We start from the raw sequence: 19,952 nt of genomic DNA on the forward strand, positions 1-19,952 counted from the left end.
GGTTGAGGGTGACGGCGAGGTCAGCCAACACTGGGGCAGGATTATCTATAGAATCGGCGCTTCCAGAAGCCCTGAATGGACAAAACAATGAAGTGTGGCCCTGCACGGGGAGATGCCTGCATCCACATGTACGTTACTTTGAAGCCAAATAAGATGTTCTGCCTCCTGCCTCTTGTTCTCCGGGCGAGTCAGCCCTGCAGCCATGGGTCTGTAGGTTTTTAAACTAATGCACACTGTCACACTGGAACAAAGGAATCCTCCCACCTCCCCGCCCCCCCCACCACCCTTTCAAGAACCAACCACCCCTTTTTAAACAAAGCAAAGGCGTTTTGAATGGGCAACATATTCCTACCATGTACATTCACATCCTGCCATCTTTTCATGGCAGGGCCCCCTCCGAGCCAAAAGAAGTGTTGTCGTTCATTCATGCGGTCCGATGGGTTTTGTGTACGAGACAGAGCTCGTGTTTCCTCTTCCTGGGAGATGCTTAGACACAGTTCTGCACACAGCTTCTGGCGCGAACCACCAGGTCTTTTCACTGGGGAGCTAGGAGAGGGGGAGAGGGAGTTGGATCGGACCCAAGATTGAGTTGTGTGTTTGGGTTGTGTGGCAAGGCGCGGAGTGTCGTGGTTAGAAGTCCTTGGGTTTTGTGTCTGGGATTGTAATAATATTCCTTAAAAAATTATAAAATGTAAAATCAGGGTGTAAATCCGTTAACAACCTGGATCAGACTAGTATTACCTCTGAACAATACAATTACCTCAATCTCACACAAAGAAAATCAACATATCCGTATCCTTTCAGATTTCATCAACATTTGCGTTTTCTTTCCAATGCGTCATGACCGTGCACAGTTATTGGAAAATGTTGGTATTTCTGAATCCTCTTTCTAACCTTCTACATTAGTTATAAACGATATGTTCTATTCTAAACCATCAAGCCTGTTATGACGCTGTAGATCGTTGGTGATTATTTATGTCCTCAGTTGTCTGAGCAGCACAGGTATGCCTTTCATGTCAACAGTGTAGCTTCCCAGTGGGGCTGGATCCCAGGTTTTTTTGTGTGTTCCCGTGTGACACCTGCTTCTGATTTCCTCCACTTTAAAGGCCTTGCCCATCAAAAAGAACATAACCACAGAAATAATTATTTCTGCTTGTGGCACATCAGGTCCTTACCGTGCTACATCATCGCCAAGAGGGGCTTATAGGACCGGGCTGATGTCTGTTTTATGAGTTTACCTTTTGAGGCAGCTCTCTGTCCACTTCCTGCAGCCCGTGGTCATACTCTGTTCAGGTGTTGGTCGGACGTACTTTGGGCGTTCTTCCTCCTCACTCGCCCCCCCCCCCCCCCCCCCCCCGGGGAGAGCACACTGTGTCGGAATTCCTCCTGGGATGCGGTCAGGATTTGACGGTAAACGTGTTCGGAGAGAGAGAGAGAGAAAAAAAAGGTCTGCGGTACCTGGCCAAGTGCGCGTTGTTGCCGACATCTGGTTGCCGCGGTAACAGGAACCTGGCCGGGGTATTGTTGTGGTTACCTGATGTTTTACGGGGTCTTTGTGGCTGTTTACACAAACAACAAGGCTGGATTCTCTGCTCTTTACGGGCTGGCTCTGCTGCCGTTGCCAAGCCCTCCTTTGTTTTCGATTTGTTCTCCCTGTCCAACGCTTTGGCCCAGGTCGTGTTTTGATACATGATGTATGATTCGTTGCGTGGAAATGCATTTGAACATGCAATTTAAGAGAGCCGTCAAGTTATTGGCGTGTGTACGTTACGGAAAACTGTTCACTCGCCGAACGGCGGAGAGTTGGAAGATGTGCGGTGTGAATCAGACCTTGAGGACACGCACGCACGTTCGTGTTTGAACACACACACACACACACACACACACACACACACACACACACACACACACACACACACACACACACACACACACACACACACACACACACACACACAGCCCTATATTCTGTTTTAAAGCGGTGTGTGTTCTTGATCGGTACTGACGTTCGCAGACCACCATTAAATAAGTACATGAATTGCACAACCATTGAGATTTTTATACGATATGACTCTTTGGGTACAACAGGTTCAGAGTGAAACTGTGGGCTATTCATCATTTCTGTTGCAGCTGTAATCAGGAGGACATTTTTACAAGCGAGAAATCGAGAAGAAAGCGAAAATTAAAATGGATCGAGTGAAATAAAGCTGTAACTAAATATATGTAACGTATTGCTGCCCTGCACTACGTACCAATATAAAACAGGTGAAGTGTGTCTGTAATGCCTTCCCCTCCCCCTGACTATTCTTTGAACTCCTAACAGCAGTGTTTCCACAAGTCCAAGTCTGTTTTTTGTCGTCTCTGGCAGACCAGTAAAGTGGCTCTTTGCAATAGTTGTTCTGAGAGAAGAAAAAGTGTCTCTCAAGTATGCACTGGAACTATTAAAAAGAAATTAGGCCAGTTTTTTTTCTCTTCTTCTTCTTCTTCTTCCTCGACTGACATCGGCGTGTTTTCCAGTGCGGGCTTGCGATGGGTCTCCACGGCACTCGCTCGACAGACCTCGCTGTGGTTATGACAACATTCAATTAACAGTTTCCCGATTGAACATCTTGGTTTCAATTCGGTCCTCTGTTCACGATGAGTAATGTCCCAAACTGCTTTGCGCAATCTAATTTAAAAATTCCTCCAAAGTAGAAAAAAACCCAACTGAAATTATAATGTTTTTTGGTTGCTTGGATTGTGCAACAATATCATTGCGAAAAACATGATGTTTTTTAACGTGACGTGTTAGCTTGAAGTGAATGGTTAGACTACAGCTTGCAACCATTTAACTGCTTCAATATTGTACGTCTTTAAACTGGGTTGAATATAATCTATCTAACACTGATTCTCCGCTGCTGCTGCTGATGTGCCGTTGAGCAAGCCGCGTGGCAGCCGACGGTTCTGCTTAGACGGCTGTGTGGAATATGTCCTAACCGTATGAAGATGACCTGGACTTTGCAAGGCGTCAGTCCGGAAGATGTGCAAATCTTAAAAGAGACAAACTGACTCGAAAAACATGTTTAAAAAAAAAGTCTGCATAATAACAACAAAGGGTAGCGCTGTGTTTTTCTTTTTATGTGCATATCAAATCAAGAATCCTTAATTAGCGCCGCATGTTGAGGTACCTTAAGTTAATCATGGAAAGCATGGCAGGCTTTTGTAACATGTGTATACATCAAAGGCTTGCCGGGACCGACAATCATAACCAGATAGCAGCAATGCAAAGCCCATCTCACCCGCATGATATTCAGAGCAGAACCACTTCAAGATGGGCGCCTGATACCTCCGGACCCTCTACCTTGCTGCTGCTAACCCGCTGAGCCCCTTTGAGTGTGTGTGTGTGTGTGTGTGTGTGTGTGTGTGTGTGTGTGTGTGTGTGTGTGTGTGTGTGTGTGTGTGTGTGTGTGTTCGTAAATATATGTTCATACTTGTGCATGTGTATGTGTGTTTTCATACACACGTGTGTGTGTATTTTATGTGTGATTTCATACACGTGTGTGTGTGTGTGTGTACGTACGTGTGTCTGTATTTTCATGTGTGTGTGACTGTGCGTGTGTGTTTTCATAAACGTGTGTGTCTGTATGTTCATGTGTGTGTGTGTGTGTGTGTGTGTGTGACTGCGTGTGTATTTTTATACGCGTGTGTGTGTGTTCATACGTGTGTGTATCTGTCTGTATTTTCATACGTGTGTGTGTGTGTGTGTGCTCTCTCCAGGCTGTGGGGAGCATCTGATCCGCACCATGCTGGCGCGAGAGTGCTCCGCTGCCCTGCAGGCTGAAGACGCCCACCAGGCTCTGCTGGACGCTATGCAAAACCAGTTCATCAGTGAGTCTTTATTATCATGTGTTTATTATCATCAATATAGAAGCTGTCATCCAGATTTCATTCTTGGATTTAACCTCAATATATCATTCATGTGTTTATTATCATCAATATAGATGTGTATGCCATTCATGGATTTAACCTCAATATATCATTCATGTGTTTATTATCAATATAGAAGCTGTCATCCAGTTATCACTCATGGATTTAACCTCAATAGATCATTCATGTGTTTACCATCATCAATAAAGAAGGTGTCATCTAGTTATCACTCATGGATTTAACCTCAATATATCATTCATGGTTTTACCATCGTCAATATAGATGTATATGTCATCCAGATTTCATTCTTGGATTTAACCTCAATAAATATTCATGTGTTTATTATCATCAATATAGATGTATAAGTCATCCAGATATCATTCATTGCTTTATCCTCAATATATCATTCATTTGCTTACCTTCATCAATATAGATGAATATGTCATCCAGGTATCATTCATGGATTTAACCTCAATATATCATTCATGTGTTTATTTTTAATATAGTGTATTTATCAAGATATGATTTATGTTTTTATTGAGGTCAATAATGAATTGATCTATTTATTATCAAACTATCATTCATGTATTTATCCTCAAGAGATCAGTAATGTATTTTTCATTAAGAAATCTTTAATATGTTCATCAAGATATTAGTGTATTTTCCATCAAGATATGAATCTATTTAGCGGCAAGATATTGATGTATTCATCATTGAAATGTCATTGATGTTTTCGTTTGCCGGTTTATACAAGTTTGTTTGTCAGATTTCCGAACAGATGCACGTTGGCAATTGCCCTTAGAACTAAATATCAAAACAGAAAAATGTGAGGGAACGAAAATGGAGATGACAAGAGTGACCGTTTGAATCAGGGATGGTTTTTGTCTGGGAGAACTCGTCTTGCAGTTGTTCCAAACGACGGTTCCACATCACAGCCATAGTCACATTCTTCTTTAATGTTTCGTAAAAGAAGAAGAACATTTCATGTGAAGATGTCTTTTAGAAGTTTTTTTAAGAAGTGGTCAGTTATTCATTTATGTATTCTTTTATTCCCAGTCTTGTTAAGCGTGTTTGTTCTTCTTGTTCTTTGGTGTCGCAAGTTCCAGCGACTATTGGGGCAATGCGAGGCCGAGCGAGCCGGGGACACGATACAACTCTGGATGACTCTGGGGGAAATATGCAGCGGTTTGAGATCTGCTCTGCTCTCTTAAGAGAAAGTTTCTGCAACAACTTAAAGCACCATCATCCTTTTCATCCTCCTCGACTTTTTTTTATCTTGTTGTTTTTCCCCTCAGGACGCACTTGATGTTTGAGGTCAAATAAACTCTGTAGTATTTGTGACCTTACCCACGCGGTGGTGGTAATGACCACATTGTATTAGGATGATTGTATTATCGGGCGGCAGTGGCTCAGGGGGTAGAGTGGGTTGGCAACCTGCTGGTTAGATCCCCGGCTCCTCCTAGCTGAGCGTCGAGGTCTCCCTACGACACGTAGAGAAAGACACCCAACTGCTCTGACGAGCTGACTGTCGCCCTACATGGTTGACACCGTCGTCAATTTGTGTAAGAATGGGTGACTGTTGGGCATTATTGTGGAGCGTTTTGAGTCGGCAATGTTTAAACAGCGCTGTATAAATGCAGTCCATTCACCATGTACGTCGCGGCTTCTTTGTCCCTTAAACTTTAGTTTAGTGAACTTATCGAGGCAGGTCATCTGTAAACACCGTGCAATAGGGTTCATGTTAAGTTTGGCTGCACCAGCTGTTTGCACCAGCATTTTTTAAGTGTAACTCCGTCAAATATGCTCCATACTTAATTCTTTCTGTTCCCCGTCCAACCGACTGCAACTGATTGAACAACATATGCATTCAGATCACAGCCAGATGTATTCAATGCAAGCTATGGTATTGTATGTTAAGTGAAATGGCAACACACACATCTACACGCACGCACAAAAACGCAAACGTTCAAACGCGCTTATGTTTAGTCGCGTTCTGATCGTCATTGATAGGTCAACTAATGGTGAACCGACCGGGGAATGATTGAACCCCTGGGGTTGTTAACAGTGTGTGTGCAAAGGGGTTTTCATAGAGCAGCGCTTGTTCAACAGAGGAGCCATTTAAGAGCCCTTTTAAGAAACACCGCAGCTCCGTGTGAACGGGTCAAGCGATACTCGTTTATGGAGTGTCTGGCAGGGAGCTTTTTTGCTCTGAGGAACCGTAGACGACTTGAAATGCTGAACTTTAAAACAATGGGCAACACATTTGAACCCCAGTGCAGACACGCACACAAACAACGCAGACACGCACACAAACACGCCCGCCACGTACGTATGAATGTTTAAAACGCACTCTGAAATTCTCTCGCGCTGTGTTGGCAGGGTTGCGGGTGTAATGTGTCTTTTGTTCTTTGTCCATATAAAGCTGCCTCACACTTTTATTTTGCCTAACTCGCCAAACAATTGGATTTCCTGGGAATGTTCCACCTCATTGAAGTGCTTTCAACGGGTTCATCTGGCCAGAGATGTTGAAAATGGGATTCCTTTAAAATGTAACGCAGTTGTGCTGAATTGAAGAAACATTATATTAACGACATTATGGCCTCAAATCTGTGTCTATAGCAGGTCATTGCTTCGCGTTATACAGTGTGTGTGTGTGTGTGTGTGTGTGTGTGTGTGTGTGTGTCTAGGCTCCCCCTTCCTAGCCAGCGAGGAACGTGTGTTGGGCGGGGTGATAGTGCTCCGATGCTGCCGCTGCGAGGAGGACCCACTGTCCCAAGACCTCCAGGCCTCTCTGGGTAAGACCTCCAGGCCTCTCTGGGTAAGACCTCCAGGCCTCTCTGGGTGAGACCTCCAGGCCTCTCTGGGTAAGACCTCCAGGCCTCTCTGGGTAAGACCTCCAGGCCTCTCTGGGTAAGACCTCCAGGCCTCTCTGGGTGAGACCTCCAGGCCTCTCTGGGTGAGACCTCCAGGCCTCTCTGGGTAAGACCTCCAGGCCTCTCTGGGTAAGAGTCCCACTGCTCAACAGCTGATCCCACAGTCACAACAGATCCAGCCAATAGTCTGATCACATTTGAATTGTGCGTGTGTGCATGTGTGTGTGTGTGCGTGTGTGTGTGTGTGTCTTATGTCTAACAAATCCATCGGATCATGAGAGGGTGTGGATGGGAAGCGAGTGTATTGGTTATTTGGGGTGTGCGTCTTGTTGTGTGTGTTCGTGGGACGGCATGTTGGATGTCTAACAAATCCATCGGATTATCAGAGTGTGTGTGTGTGTGGTCTGTGTTTTTATCTGTGAACAATCAGGCTCTGGTTTCCCACGCCCTTGTCTCAGATTCAAACAGACCCCCCACCACTGGGTCCGGTGCTAATCTGCCCACCTGGTCTTATCTGGAGGCTTTAGGGACCTCTCTTCCCCAACCCTCCTCCCCCAGCGGCCATCTTGGCCGTACCATATCTGTATGGCCCTGTGTGCGTTTAGCTGAACACCTAGAGTGTTGAAATTCAGGAGCAAAGCCAGCATCTCTGCCTCTGCTCAGTTCACACCTCCTGTTATTGTTGCTTAAAGGAGAGCGTTGTTGCATCCATGTAGTTAAAATTGGGCTTTCCTGTGATTCAGTCTTTTTTTTTTAAAATGCTCCCAAAAAAAATGCTCTCAGTCCCACACAGTGCACATGGAGACGGGAGGCATCCAGCATGCTCGGGTGACGAGACAGTGACTGACTGCGGCCGAGAGCCAAAATCTAAAAATCCTGTGACTGACTGACTACTTCCGAGATCCAACATCTGAAGTGCCGGTGACTGAGTACCCATGAACGCCGACACTAAGGCCTCCCCGTTGGATGTGGGCTGCCACAGGCACCCAGGGGAGTGAGATTCAGAGCGGTCGGTCCACCACCAGCCACCGCCTTCTGGATCATCTGATTCACGCACGCGGGGCTTGACAGCGAGCACTTATAAAGCACCCAGTAAAGTATTGGTTGTCCCGCCCGGTTGGGAGACAGCGAGAGCCCCGGCTCCGCAAGAGTATGGAGCGCACTGACGGGTCCTCGGAGATACACCGGGGGAACCGGAGAGATCTGGAACAGACGGGCTCGTTTTGCTCGGCCGACGGTAGCGGCTCGTCAATCAGGAGCATTGGATTCGAGGACTCTGAGGAGCTACTCACGACGATGGGTGGAGCTAAAGGTAGTGAGGCTGAGCCTGATGACCAGAGGCTCTCTCTGAAGGGCTGATTATGGTCCCACATTCACACAACGCAAGGGGGTTACGGACCCCTTACGTCCTTGCGGACCCTCATTGTATCCACCGCAAGGGCCTGATATGCGGCTCCCAAAATTGTAACCTTCCGTTGAGGCGACGCAGCAGCGAGGGCTGTGATTGGTCAGCTTACTAAAACCCGACGCAGAACCAGGAAGGTTCACGACTGCGTCGAAGCGTCTGCGTGGTCATTGCGTTGGGGTCGGGAGGATTTAACCCTTGAGGTCGGGGTCTGGGGGAGCTGGCACACCTACCGCCAGACTGAGATGTCTGGGGAGGAACCTGTATTTTATCTGAAAGTCTCCTTGAGGTCAGGTCTATTGAGCTGGAGAGCAGGAAACAGAACACCGCATAGGCTTGAGATGTCACAAACGAGACGCTCTTGGAGGGATCCACCCATGCCCGTAGCCATCTATGAGGTCACCGAGTTCCGGTAATCTTTGTTGAAATACGAAAATTTGAAACTAAACGCAACTGTATGCAAGCCAACAGTTTAGAATTTCTTCGAGATGAGTTAATGCTTGATTCAGTTGAGACTTGGTACTTTGTGTCCGCCGTGTGTGACTTTTGTTGGTGCGTGAGCGAGCCGAGCACCCCCTACCAAGACCCCCACCAAGACCCCCACACCCCAAGCTAAACTGAACTCCCGCCACTGAAGCCTCACTTTTTGTTCAAGCGCTGGCTATGGGCCTGGATCCACCCATATCTCAGAATATCTTTCTGAATCCCACAAAATGACGACAGTTGCTGACTTGGCGGTCCGTTATCTTAAAGAAGGAGAAAATATAAATGGTCCTGCTTTCGGCTACTATTAAATACATGAACTAAGTTGCTGCAGATCATGTCTGGTACTGTGGGATCTTTAACCCTGAAGCGTAAACAGCCCTTCCCATTAGTGTGCGTCTCTCAGTTCTGTTATAGGCGGAGAGTCAGAATTCAGCAGCGGATCGCCCCTCTCTCTGCCATTGTTATCTGGTGGATTCAAGTCGAGCTAGTTATTTTTCTAAACCCATAGAAAATGCTTGACCCTCCTCTAAAGAAGTTGCATCAATAAACACTGTCGTAAAACTCAAGCTGCTCCACACACACACACACACACAAACCCATTGAAGTGTTTCCAAGACCACGGTGTCGTAACACCGCGCGGGCCTTCATTTGTTATTACGTGCGGTGTCTTGGCGTGCGGCTATTTATATACATCCAAGGAGGCGGTGTTTGTTTTCTGTGACATACTCCACCCGTTCCGGCACTTGACCGGGGAGGGGGTGGGTGGGCGTGTGTGGCTGTTGACGTAGGGGAGCCCTCGTGGTGAATCAAAGATAGGGGGCACCGCTCCGTCCCCCACCAGATTATATTGCCCTGAGAGGCGTCTCTGTGTTTACGTAGGGGTCTAAACAGAGCCTCGAGTGTCCTCTGGCACCCTAATTAAGAAGCGTATCCTCCTGGGTTCAGGCGGTCCTTTGCAGCCACAGTGCGTCTCGTGTGTGTGTGTGTGTGTGTGTGTGCGCGTGTGCGCTCTTAGCGTCCGCGGGGGGTACCCTCAGGGGAGGTATTTATTTCAAACGGGCCACCTGTTGGACGGGAAACATCCACCCCCCGACCCTTCTAGATGGATGGCTTTTATAGAGCGCCGTTTTGTCTTTCCTGCAAACACTTTGTCGGCCTGCGTTCCAGTATTTGTTTGGTCGTTTGTTTTTTTTCTGAGAAGCCGGTGACTGTTTTCTCTCTCTCGTCGTTCCCAGTGGAGTTCCTGTGGAGCCACAGCACGGAGAGCATGTGCGTGGGCTACATGTCAGCCCAGGACAGCCGGGCCAAGGTGAGCCGTCTCCTCCACCCACCACCACCACCACCACCACCCCCCCCTCCCTAACAATAACAGACAACACAGCAACACCGGAGTATACAGTTTCAAGGTTGACACACCGAGCATGGCTGACGTTATCACCCCCCGCCCCAGCCCCCATAAGTTTACAAGCGCGACAGTTGGCTCACACCAGCGTCAACACATGAACACCGGGCGGGTGCTAAGAGAATCATCACTTTCACAGTTTGCACTGCATTATGGGTAATTACTCCTCATTGACATCAGCCAGTGGCTTGAATGTGTCTGGGGCGTGTGTTTGATTATTTCTTTACTTCATAACACATGAGGCTTGTTTTATATTTTTTTGGGGGTCGTTTTATACTCTTTTAATGACTTGCAGTTTTGAGTCATGGTTCCGCCCGAGGCCCTTTTCTGAAGTTTTCTTTTTTTTTTTTTCACATCTCCCAGAAATGTATGACTGTTAATAAGAAAAATGTGACTGAGGAAACAAATTGGTCTTGCGGGGGGAAGTCGGTGTGGTCTCGGCGATGCCGGCAGATTTATGCCTTTTTATGAAACATGTCGAGCGGCGGGATAGAAAAATATGATTGCGTGAAATGAGCACTGGCTCCAGCCCGCCTTACTGTGTGTCTCCTCGGACCCTCCATTCCAGAGCCATTGCTCATTTACGTTGCAGGAAGTGGCTCTTGGTGTATTTACAACAATAAAAGCGTTTTGTTAGAAGGTATCCTCTCAGGAATGATACTGCTCCGCAGTACAGATGTTTATTGTTCACGGAGCCCTACAATTACCATTCAGGGTTTGTCCTTTTCCAGTGGGCTGTGACTCACCGCCAAGCCCCGACTTGTGGACTCCTTGTTATAAGTGAGCGGACGACTCGGTGCATGTGGGGTTTGTTTGTTTTTTCGGACCTTAATAACCATTAGGGTAAATGGTGGTGGACATCTGCATAAGCGATGCTGAGGCTACCTCAAGCCAATTATTTACACAGCGCTGGTACTGTGGGCCGAGAGGCACTATAGGTCAAGCTTGTTTTGGCTTCTCTAGCGCTCTCTCGCGCTCTCATCGTCTCACCCTCTCTCTCTCACTTTGCTTGCTCTCACTCTCTCTCCCTCTCTGTAACCATCTCTGTCTCTCTAACCGTCTCTCTCTCTCTCTCTCTCTCTCTCTCTCTCTCTCTCTCTGTCTCTCTCACTGTCTCTCTGTCCTTCGCTCTCTCTCTCTCTCTCTCTCTCACCGTCTCTCTTCTTCCTTCCCCCTCTTCCTTCCCCTCCGCCCCCTATCAGTGGCTCTTGACTGTATCTGTGTCCGTCCTCCCAGCCCCACTCCTAACCTTACCTGCCCCCCGCCGTCGGAAAGGAACCCAGTTTTCTGGGAGTCCCCCCCCCCGTTGGGGATATCGCTGTCCATCTGAGCGCTTGCCAAGTGCGCTGTGTGTATTGGGCCCGCTGGCGGAATGCAGAGTCTGTGAGCTCCCCTTTCATGGCCCTACCAGCAGGACAAGGTGAGCCCAGAGGCTCAGCTCTATGCCGGCCCTCATGGGGGGGGGGGGGGCCTGGAAGTCCTCCTCGAGTCACCAGGGACACAAGATCTATATTTTTATCAATGTTTGCTCACAGCGAGTCTGTCCAACCCTCGAAGCCTTGGAACACTGAATGACTATGCAGACGCGCACACACATGCGCACAAATGAAACACACACATTCGCCCACACGCATACACACAAGCGCACACACACACATATGAACACATGCATACTTATGTGCACAATCACACATGCACGCACGCACACACACACACAAATGCACACACACACACACACACACACACACACACACACACACACACACACACACACACACACACACACACACACACACACACACACACACACACACACACACACACACACACACACACACACACACACACACACACACACAGGTCAGCCGCCAGTCTCTCGTGTTGGTTTGCAACCGCAGCCGGCCAGCGCATTCCAGTGGTGCGCCAGGTGACAAAGGTGACTGTTGTCCTAAAGGCCAGTGCTCTGGGGGGGGGGGGGGGGGGCGGGACACACAAGGCGTCCTGTGTGTGCCGTGGTGCGGGCGTCGTTAGCCACGCTGCAGATGGGGCCAATGTACGGGACGGTCCGGCCTCAGCCGACGGTACGCCCCGAGACACGGCATCCCCCCAGAAAGACATTCCTGCCGTTCCTGTTGGCATCCCACTGGGGCGCTGCTGTCCCCCCCTCCAACCTCTCCCCTCCCTCCCTCCCTCCCCCCCTCCCAGGCCTCCTTCCTCTTCGCTCAGCTGCGATAAGAACATGAAAGGTCCCGATGCTCCGTGGGGCCGGGGGTATTTAGGACAGAGGTCAGCCCTGGATCTGTAACTCTGCACTCGCCCCCAACCCCCAGCCCCACACGCTGCCGATGTCAGATCCTCGTGCTGCGGTCCGTACGTCCGCACGTACACGGATGCCAAAACGAGCGGTTTAATAACGCACCTCCTGCTGCAGTCCCCCTCCCCGGAGAGAGGGAGGTCAGGTGTTAAAGATGCTGGCATTCCGACTGTTTAGGAATTACTGCTAATGGTGTACATTCTGGCTCCACTGGTGGCCCCGGGTCGAGGTTATTCTCGCTTCACTTATGAAGGGCGCCGCGGAAAAGAGCAGAAGAAATGTGTTGGAGGGGGAAGAATTGGCCCGCCGTCGAACGCAGGACTCCAAAGCAAATAGAAATGTTCCTGGTATTCACACTACTTTAAGAGAGGGGGAGAGAGGGAGAGAGAGAGAGGGAGGGGGAGAGAGAGAAAAAATCGGGTTCCCCTAAGATGCTCACCTGTGTGTGTGTGTGTGTGTGTGTGTGTGTGTGTGCGTGTCACAGCCGGGGCGCTTCAGAGATCACACCGCCTTGTGATTGGCCAGATGAAACAGTGTACAGGCAGCAGGTCCAGCAGTGGCGGCGCGGTTGGTTCTCTGTTCCATGTGCATGGTCGTTCCCCCCCCAAACCCCCACCCCTCCTGGACATCATTACCACTACAAAGCTGTGCGGCTCCTCGCATCTTCTCAAGGGCCTGGGTGGAGGGTGGAGGGTGGAGGCGGGGGGTCGGGCGGGGGGGGACTTCAAATGGCGTGCAGTTCCAGTCGCCTGGCTGTCGTCTGCGCCCGGGACGAGTCTTCATGGCGGCACATTTTGTCTCTATTCTTTCGTGTGTGTGTGTGTGTGTGTGTGTGTGTGTGTGTGTGTGTGTGTGTGTGTGTGTGTGTGTGTGTGTGTGTGTGTGTGTGTGTGTGTGTGTGTGTGTGTGTGTGTGTGTGTGTGTGCAGCAGCAGCAGTAGACGTGGCAGCGAGCTGCCGTCACTGGGCTATATTTGAACCCTCTGTGGTGTTCGTTTGGGCCGTTTCATCCAGCTCCTAAACACATTCATATCAAACACACGCAGGCACGCCCGCGGGCGCACACACAAGCACACACACACACACACACACACACACACACACACACACACACACACACACACACACACACACACACACACACACACACACACACACACACACACACACACACACACACACACACACACAAAGCATGGAGCTTTGAAGCCAACGCTGTGTGTTCCAAAACTTCTGTATTCGCCATTCTGCTGTCCTGTGGCTTCTTCTTCACGTGTGACTGTCAACAGGTCGACTTCACGCTACGCGCGCACGTGTGTGTGTGTGTGTGTGTGTGTGTGTGTGTGTGTGTGTCATTGTCAGTGTGTGTGTGTGCGCATCTCTGTCTGGAGAAGAACGTGTGGCCAGTCTGTCCTCCCTGTTTGGCCGGTTCCAGAAGTTTCCACACACATGCGTCCCAGAGCATTCATGTGATGGATCAGACAATGATCATTTGTGTCTCTGTAATCACACCAATCAATACATCAAGCATTTCAGCTGATAGCTGAAGCCTTAGTGGGATCAGTCCACACCATCGTTTATCCCGGAGTCGCTTCTGATCTACGCACACATCCTACATTTCGATAAACGTACAAACTAACTTACTTAAGGATTATTTTTTATATAATTGATACCCCGATTACCTGATGGTATGTTGGGTTTTTTGTTGTTTGAAACACCAGTTTCAAACAGTTCTCCCAGCCTTCAGCAGGCCACTAGTAAGCTGCAAACAGCTATTAAAAACATCGACCCAATAGGATAGCCCGGTCGGGGTTGAGTATTTTCAGCTGCGTTTTCTGGAGAGACTGGCAGGAATTTAGATGAATCCAGCTCGGCCTCGTCCCTCTTCCGTCACATGTTGGACATCAAACAGCCGACGGTTAGCGTGTCACCCCGAGTCGATTGGGACCCTCTGATGGGTCTTCGCTCGGAAAACGAGCCCCCCCTCTTTAACCTCGTGCTCGCTGCTGGAAGATGAAGGGAAAATGAGGAACAGAGGAAGACGAAGGGAGGTACACATCCCCCCCCTGCTCCCCTGAGAGAGTGTTGCCATGTGTGCGTGGCCTTGCCTGGCTGTTGTCCTGTGGATGTGACAGCTGCCCTCTGGAAGCCAGGGGCCACAGTTCAGCATTTCAACCCCCACCAGAAGGAGGGGAGAGAGGCAGTGGAGGAGGAGAGGATGAGGTCTTCTGTAGCTGGAGGCTGATTCTAGGGGGGCCCGGTCACGAGGCCAAGAGCCCCACTGGTGTTGACGTGGCCAGGGCGGGGGGGGCGAGGAGAAGAGCACCCCCATGACATGGGGAGAAGTAATACAAAAACAAGATTGTATTTGTATTAGACCAACTATCGACGTTTGCTTTTGATTGAAGGACAAATTTAAATTAAATTGAAATAAAATAATAGAAAAAAACCTACATCATTACCAAACGACAGATTTTGTGTTTGCGTCTCTGTCCAGATCAGCCTAGCTAACGAGGACTATCCATCCAGCTCTCTATAGACTACTCTGCCACCGGTCTGTGTGGCCTGGGTATTTGGTCCACTATAAGCCATGTTTCTCTGTCTCTCCCTCTCTGTCTCTCCCCCTCTCTCTCCCCCTCTCTCCCCCCCTCTGTCTCTCCCTCTCTGTCTCTCCCTCTCTGTCTCTCCCCCTCTGTGTCTCCCTCTCTGTCTCTCCCCCTCTCTCTCCCTCTGTCTCTCTCCCTCTGTCTCCCCCCCTCTGTCTCTCCCTCTCTCCCTCTCCATCTCTCCCCCTCTGTCTCCCTCTCCGTCTCCCTCTCTGTCTCCCCCCCCTCTGTCTCTCCCTCTCTGTCTCTCCCCCTCTGTCTCCCTCTCTGTCTCCCCCCCCTCTGTCTCTCCCTCTCTGTCTCTCCCCCTCTGTCTCCCTGCAGACCCACATCTCCAGGCTGCCCCCCGGCGCGGTGCCAGGCCACTCCCTGGCCATCGAGGGGGGGGTTTGTCGGCTGACCAGCAGTGCCCAGGGAGGCCCCTAGTGCTGGCTGCAGTGATATTGCAATGTGAATGATATACACTCTCTTAACTTACACAAGCACTGCAGCACACATGAACCAACGCACACACACGCACACACATAAAACGGACACACACCCCCAGACATACACACACAAATGGACACGCACACACATACCCAGACACATAAATGCACACCCACACGCTCACACATAGACGCATGCATAGATGCGCACACACGCAGACATGCACATCCTTTAAACCCACTTCCTTCCTTTAAAGCCGCGCCCCATAGGAAGAAGGACTCATAAGCTTTAGTAGTTCCCCGCCCACAGGTGTCCAATCAGAAGGACGGCCACCTATCTTCCTCCAGCATGTACTCTATGCCAAGCCCCCCACCCTGCACCGCCTCCACCCACAACAACCCACACCAAGCCCCACCCTCCAACCACAACCCCACCACCCAGCATTATAGTCTTACCTAGATAGGACCCGATGCCTCATGCTCTTTCTCTCACCCATCGCCTCTTATTGTCTTTATATTTTATAGCTTTTCTTTTTGTGCTTAATGCCCCGTCCTTACAATTGTATTTAAGCTACTATTTAGGAAAAACAGGGTGGATGTCCGTGGCGTTTTATTTCATTTTTTTATATTGCTCCACAGATGTTTTTAAGAGTGTACTTGAGAATATAAAGACGGTTTCTCCTCAAACAACCTTCAAAAGGACGTTGGAAACGCATGTTGTATGGAACCCAAACGGGGCCATTTAAAAGACCCCTTCCTGGTGCTTCTAGCTATGCACTTGACATCTTGACCTGAACCTTGTTGCGTGCATCTCGACCACAATTATAACAAGTGGACAACCATCCCAGCCTTACGATTCCACACATTTGCCAAATTGTTCTCTTTGTTTAATAATGGCTGGTTACAGCGAGGAGCCAATATGTTTGGAGTCACGCGAGTCAAATAAATAGTCCATTGTTAAAAAAGAAAATATATACAAATAAATAGAATGGAAGCTATGCGCTTCCCTGTGTGATGCAGATGCCGCAGTGCTCAGGTAGCTTTAGTCTGTAAAACCCTCATCATCAAACACGACTGTTAAACACCATTAGAGAATACAAATAAAAAAACGGTTTATATTTGTACATTCACCTTGACAGAGTCACATATTTTCTTGTTAAGAGAGAAAAGATGGCAGTTGATGCAAATTGTTGTATGGGTTTGTTTACGCCCATGAAATGGTGCTAAGGACTGTTGGGAGAGTCGTTGTAAACGGATGCCTCCATTTTGTTTTCTGGAACAGTTGTTTTGTTTTTTCTCTTCTTCCCTTCGTGTTTGTTTCTTTATCTAAGCTAGTAATAACGCCAGTATGGAATAAATACTATAATACAGCTATATTCTATCTCTACTTGAAATAAGTTTTAATATAAAAGGATGCCATAAGCTATTGAAATACATCAATGTATGCACCGCTTTCTAGAGTGCCCGGAAAAGCTAATAAAAGATGTTGCGGAATCTGTCTGTTTCTTTTTCTTGAAATAAAATTCCCTGAATGAACAGATATTTAAATTCATCAATGCATTATTTTGTTAGAACTAAAAAATATTTCAGAATATATCGGCAACGCACAACTCCAATCTCTATATGCGCAAATGTTCTTGTATTTCCACTCTACCTAAATGAACGTCATCTTGTGTGACTTAACAATCTAGTCCTCTGTAGCCAATGGGCACCCATTTTTCCTCAAAGGCTCGGACTATTGTAGCCCTGTGAACACAAGGACCCCCAAAACATCCGCAATAGAGTGAGATGGAGCATTGATTTGAGAAGAACAGGAAAAGCTAACTAACTATATTTAGTGATTTATATTCCAGTCAGAGCCTCTGAGTTAGACCTATCATCCTATTTGGTAATTGTGCAATAGGGAAGATTACCAAGGACTCAGTCAACTTAGAACCGAGAATATACTCATCCTTTGAGTATATGTATTGAGTGTCTTTCTTGTGTGTGTGTGGGTGTGTGTGTGAGGGAGAGAGATAAAGCAAGCGAAACGGTCTCAGGTAAAAGATGTCACCATCGCTCGACATCAGCCAGGGTAAAACACACCATGACAGCTCAGCTAGCAGAGGGGCCACCTACCTATAGATGATCATTCTCCACAGCACCCAGTGAGTGGTTTGATTGTGGGGGTGGCACAGGAGAGCACACGGGACACCTTGCCACCCCCCTAGACCCCCGGCCGTCCGACCGGCTCTGGTGACCTCAGGTTTATAATCTGGTCAGTCGATGAAGCCCCCCTCCCATGCCATTTAGCATTAGCACAGAAGCCCTCTGCTGAGTCCAGCGCTATCCTACCCCAGACCCCCTTCACTTTGAAAATGGATCCTGGGGCCCAAATAAAAAAGGAGAGGGTGAGCAACAGAGAGAGAGCGAGGGAGAGAGCGAAAGATGGTGGAGGGAGAGAGAGATGGGAGAGAGAGAGATGGTAGAGAGAGGGGAGGGAGGTGGTAGGGAGGGAGAGAGAGAGATGGTAAAGAGAGGGAGGGAGATAGAAAGAGAGAGAGAGCGGAAGAGAGAGAGATGGTGAAGAGAGGGAGGAAGAGAGATGAGAGTGGGAGGGAGGGAGGGAGGGAGGGAGAGGGGACGAGGTCCTGCAGCCATTCAAGGTGTATCCAATGGCCAGCGCTCAGCAAGACTCTCAAATGCAAAGCAGACGGCAGCAGCACGGAGAGATCAAAGACGCGGGCCCTCTGTTGGGCCGGGCCCCGCTGTCCTCACATGCCGAGAGCCGCTGTCACAGTGAATCACAGCCCCGTAGCTCCCCCACTCACCCATCCTCACCCCCTAACACACACACTCATAAACACACCGAAAGACACATCTAACCCTGGCCCCTACTGTGTAAGTGCCTCGCTGTGGCTACTTCTTGTCGTTGTTGCACATGCACACACACATGCGCACACACACATACGCACGCACGCACACACACATGCAGAGGGACCCCTCCACCACCCTTGCCTTTGTAAGAAAAAGTGAGTAAGTACAAAAACCTGAGGGCATCTTGACAGTTACAGAACTCTGCAGATATCTCTCTCTCTCTCTCTCCCTCTCTCTCCCTCTCCCTCTCTCTCTCTCTCTCTCTCTCTGTATTAAGTCTGTCTTCTGTACTGCTGTTGTTGTTGTGGTTCTGCTGCTGCTCTACAGCTCTGATCCCCCTGGCCCAGAGCATTGGAAAAACTGACTCGTATTTCCATCACTGTTAAAACACAATCTCGCCACCCTTTTCAGGACCGGTGCTTCCAAAGTTCACAAGCGTAGTGCCTCTCAGTGTGCGAAATGAATGGCATGAACCGGAGCGTCGCCCACGGCGTCTCAGAAGGAATCTCATTCAACAGGAGCCCTCCTCAACGGAGGACGACACACAATTAAAACACGTGCAATAAGTAGAGGCAGCCCGGCTATTAGTCGGTGCCCGGACTCTTAGAGAGAGAGAACCACTTCCATTCCATCCCCTTTTCTCCTACCCCGTCCTCCGCGCTCCCTGGCCGTCCCGGCAGCTGCACGTGTGTATAATTAAATAAGCGTGGGCTTTGTGTTTTAATCTCGTGTCCAAGAAGAGCACGGCACAACAATCAACGGCAACACACGAGCCGCATCAAACGCCGCCCCCGAGCTCTCTGATCACCGCCAGCGGCCAGATGTGCCTCTCTCCGGACCGGCCAAGATAAACATGGGTCTGTGTGGTCCCCCGCTCTCCCCCGTGGATAGCTTGGCAGTGGAGGAGGCTCACCGACGGCACCTTGTGATGGTACTGCCACGGCAGCAGGTGGGTTTGCTTTGGGGGTTTTAGTGAGAGGGGGTGCACCGCACCCTCAACGCAGATCTTCACGAGCCCACCTGACCTGTTTGGTTTGAGCTAGTGTCTAACTGGGTGTGCGCACCACCAGTCCTCCTCCTTCTCCTACACCATCACTACCACCCCCCCAAGTCTGCTCCCTCCAGGCTCCTTCAGTAATGTTCACGGTGGTTGACTGTGTGCGTGCGTGTGTGTGAGTGTGTGTGAGTGAGTGAGAGAGGGGCGTTGGGGAGAAAATGTCTGCCTCACATGCATCAGGCATGCTGCAAAAGGAAGGCCCCTCTTCTTCTACTCATGAAAGAGGGTATGGTACTTACTGTACATCGGCACCAAGCTGCAAGTATTTGCTACAAATACATATTGATGTGAAACTCTATCCATCTGTCTATCTGTCTTTCTGTCTGTATTTATATATATATATATATGTGTGTGTGTGTGCGTGTGCGTGTGCGTGTGCGTGTGCGTGCGTGTGTGTGTGTGTGTTTATATATACTGTATATGCATTATGTATATAATTCCCATAGCTAGTGGTTGTGAGGCAGGAGGTCTAGAGACTACAGACCACAGCGCCAAAGGCTGTCAAAGCCGTGTCTAAGAAGCCGTGTAAGTACGCCCATCATGACTTCCTTCTCATAACAGAAAATAGCATCAGCAGAACACCAACAATCATATATCTGGTGATGCCTAACTAGCCCCTT

The 19,952-nt window shown here is 49.0% G+C and overlaps 1 protein-coding gene across 1 annotated transcript in view; it reads left to right on the forward strand.

The window, feature by feature from the left end:
- Nucleotides 1-16,881, forward strand: part of tasp1 (taspase, threonine aspartase, 1) — a 24,506-nt gene extending 7,625 nt beyond the window's left edge. The window contains exons 11-14 of the mRNA XM_079728817.1: nucleotides 3,757-3,867; nucleotides 6,594-6,701; nucleotides 9,906-9,979; nucleotides 15,316-16,881. Of these exons, the coding sequence (XP_079584943.1) occupies nucleotides 3,757-3,867; nucleotides 6,594-6,701; nucleotides 9,906-9,979; nucleotides 15,316-15,417 (395 nt within the window). The 3' untranslated portion in view covers nucleotides 15,418-16,881. The remainder of the gene's footprint in view (nucleotides 1-3,756; nucleotides 3,868-6,593; nucleotides 6,702-9,905; nucleotides 9,980-15,315) is intronic.
- Nucleotides 16,882-19,952: the final 3,071 nt, after the last annotated feature.

Source organism: Pollachius pollachius (genome assembly GCF_949987615.1).
Source record: "Pollachius pollachius genome assembly, chromosome: 2".
NCBI classification, from domain to species: Eukaryota; Metazoa; Chordata; class Actinopteri; order Gadiformes; family Gadidae; genus Pollachius; species Pollachius pollachius.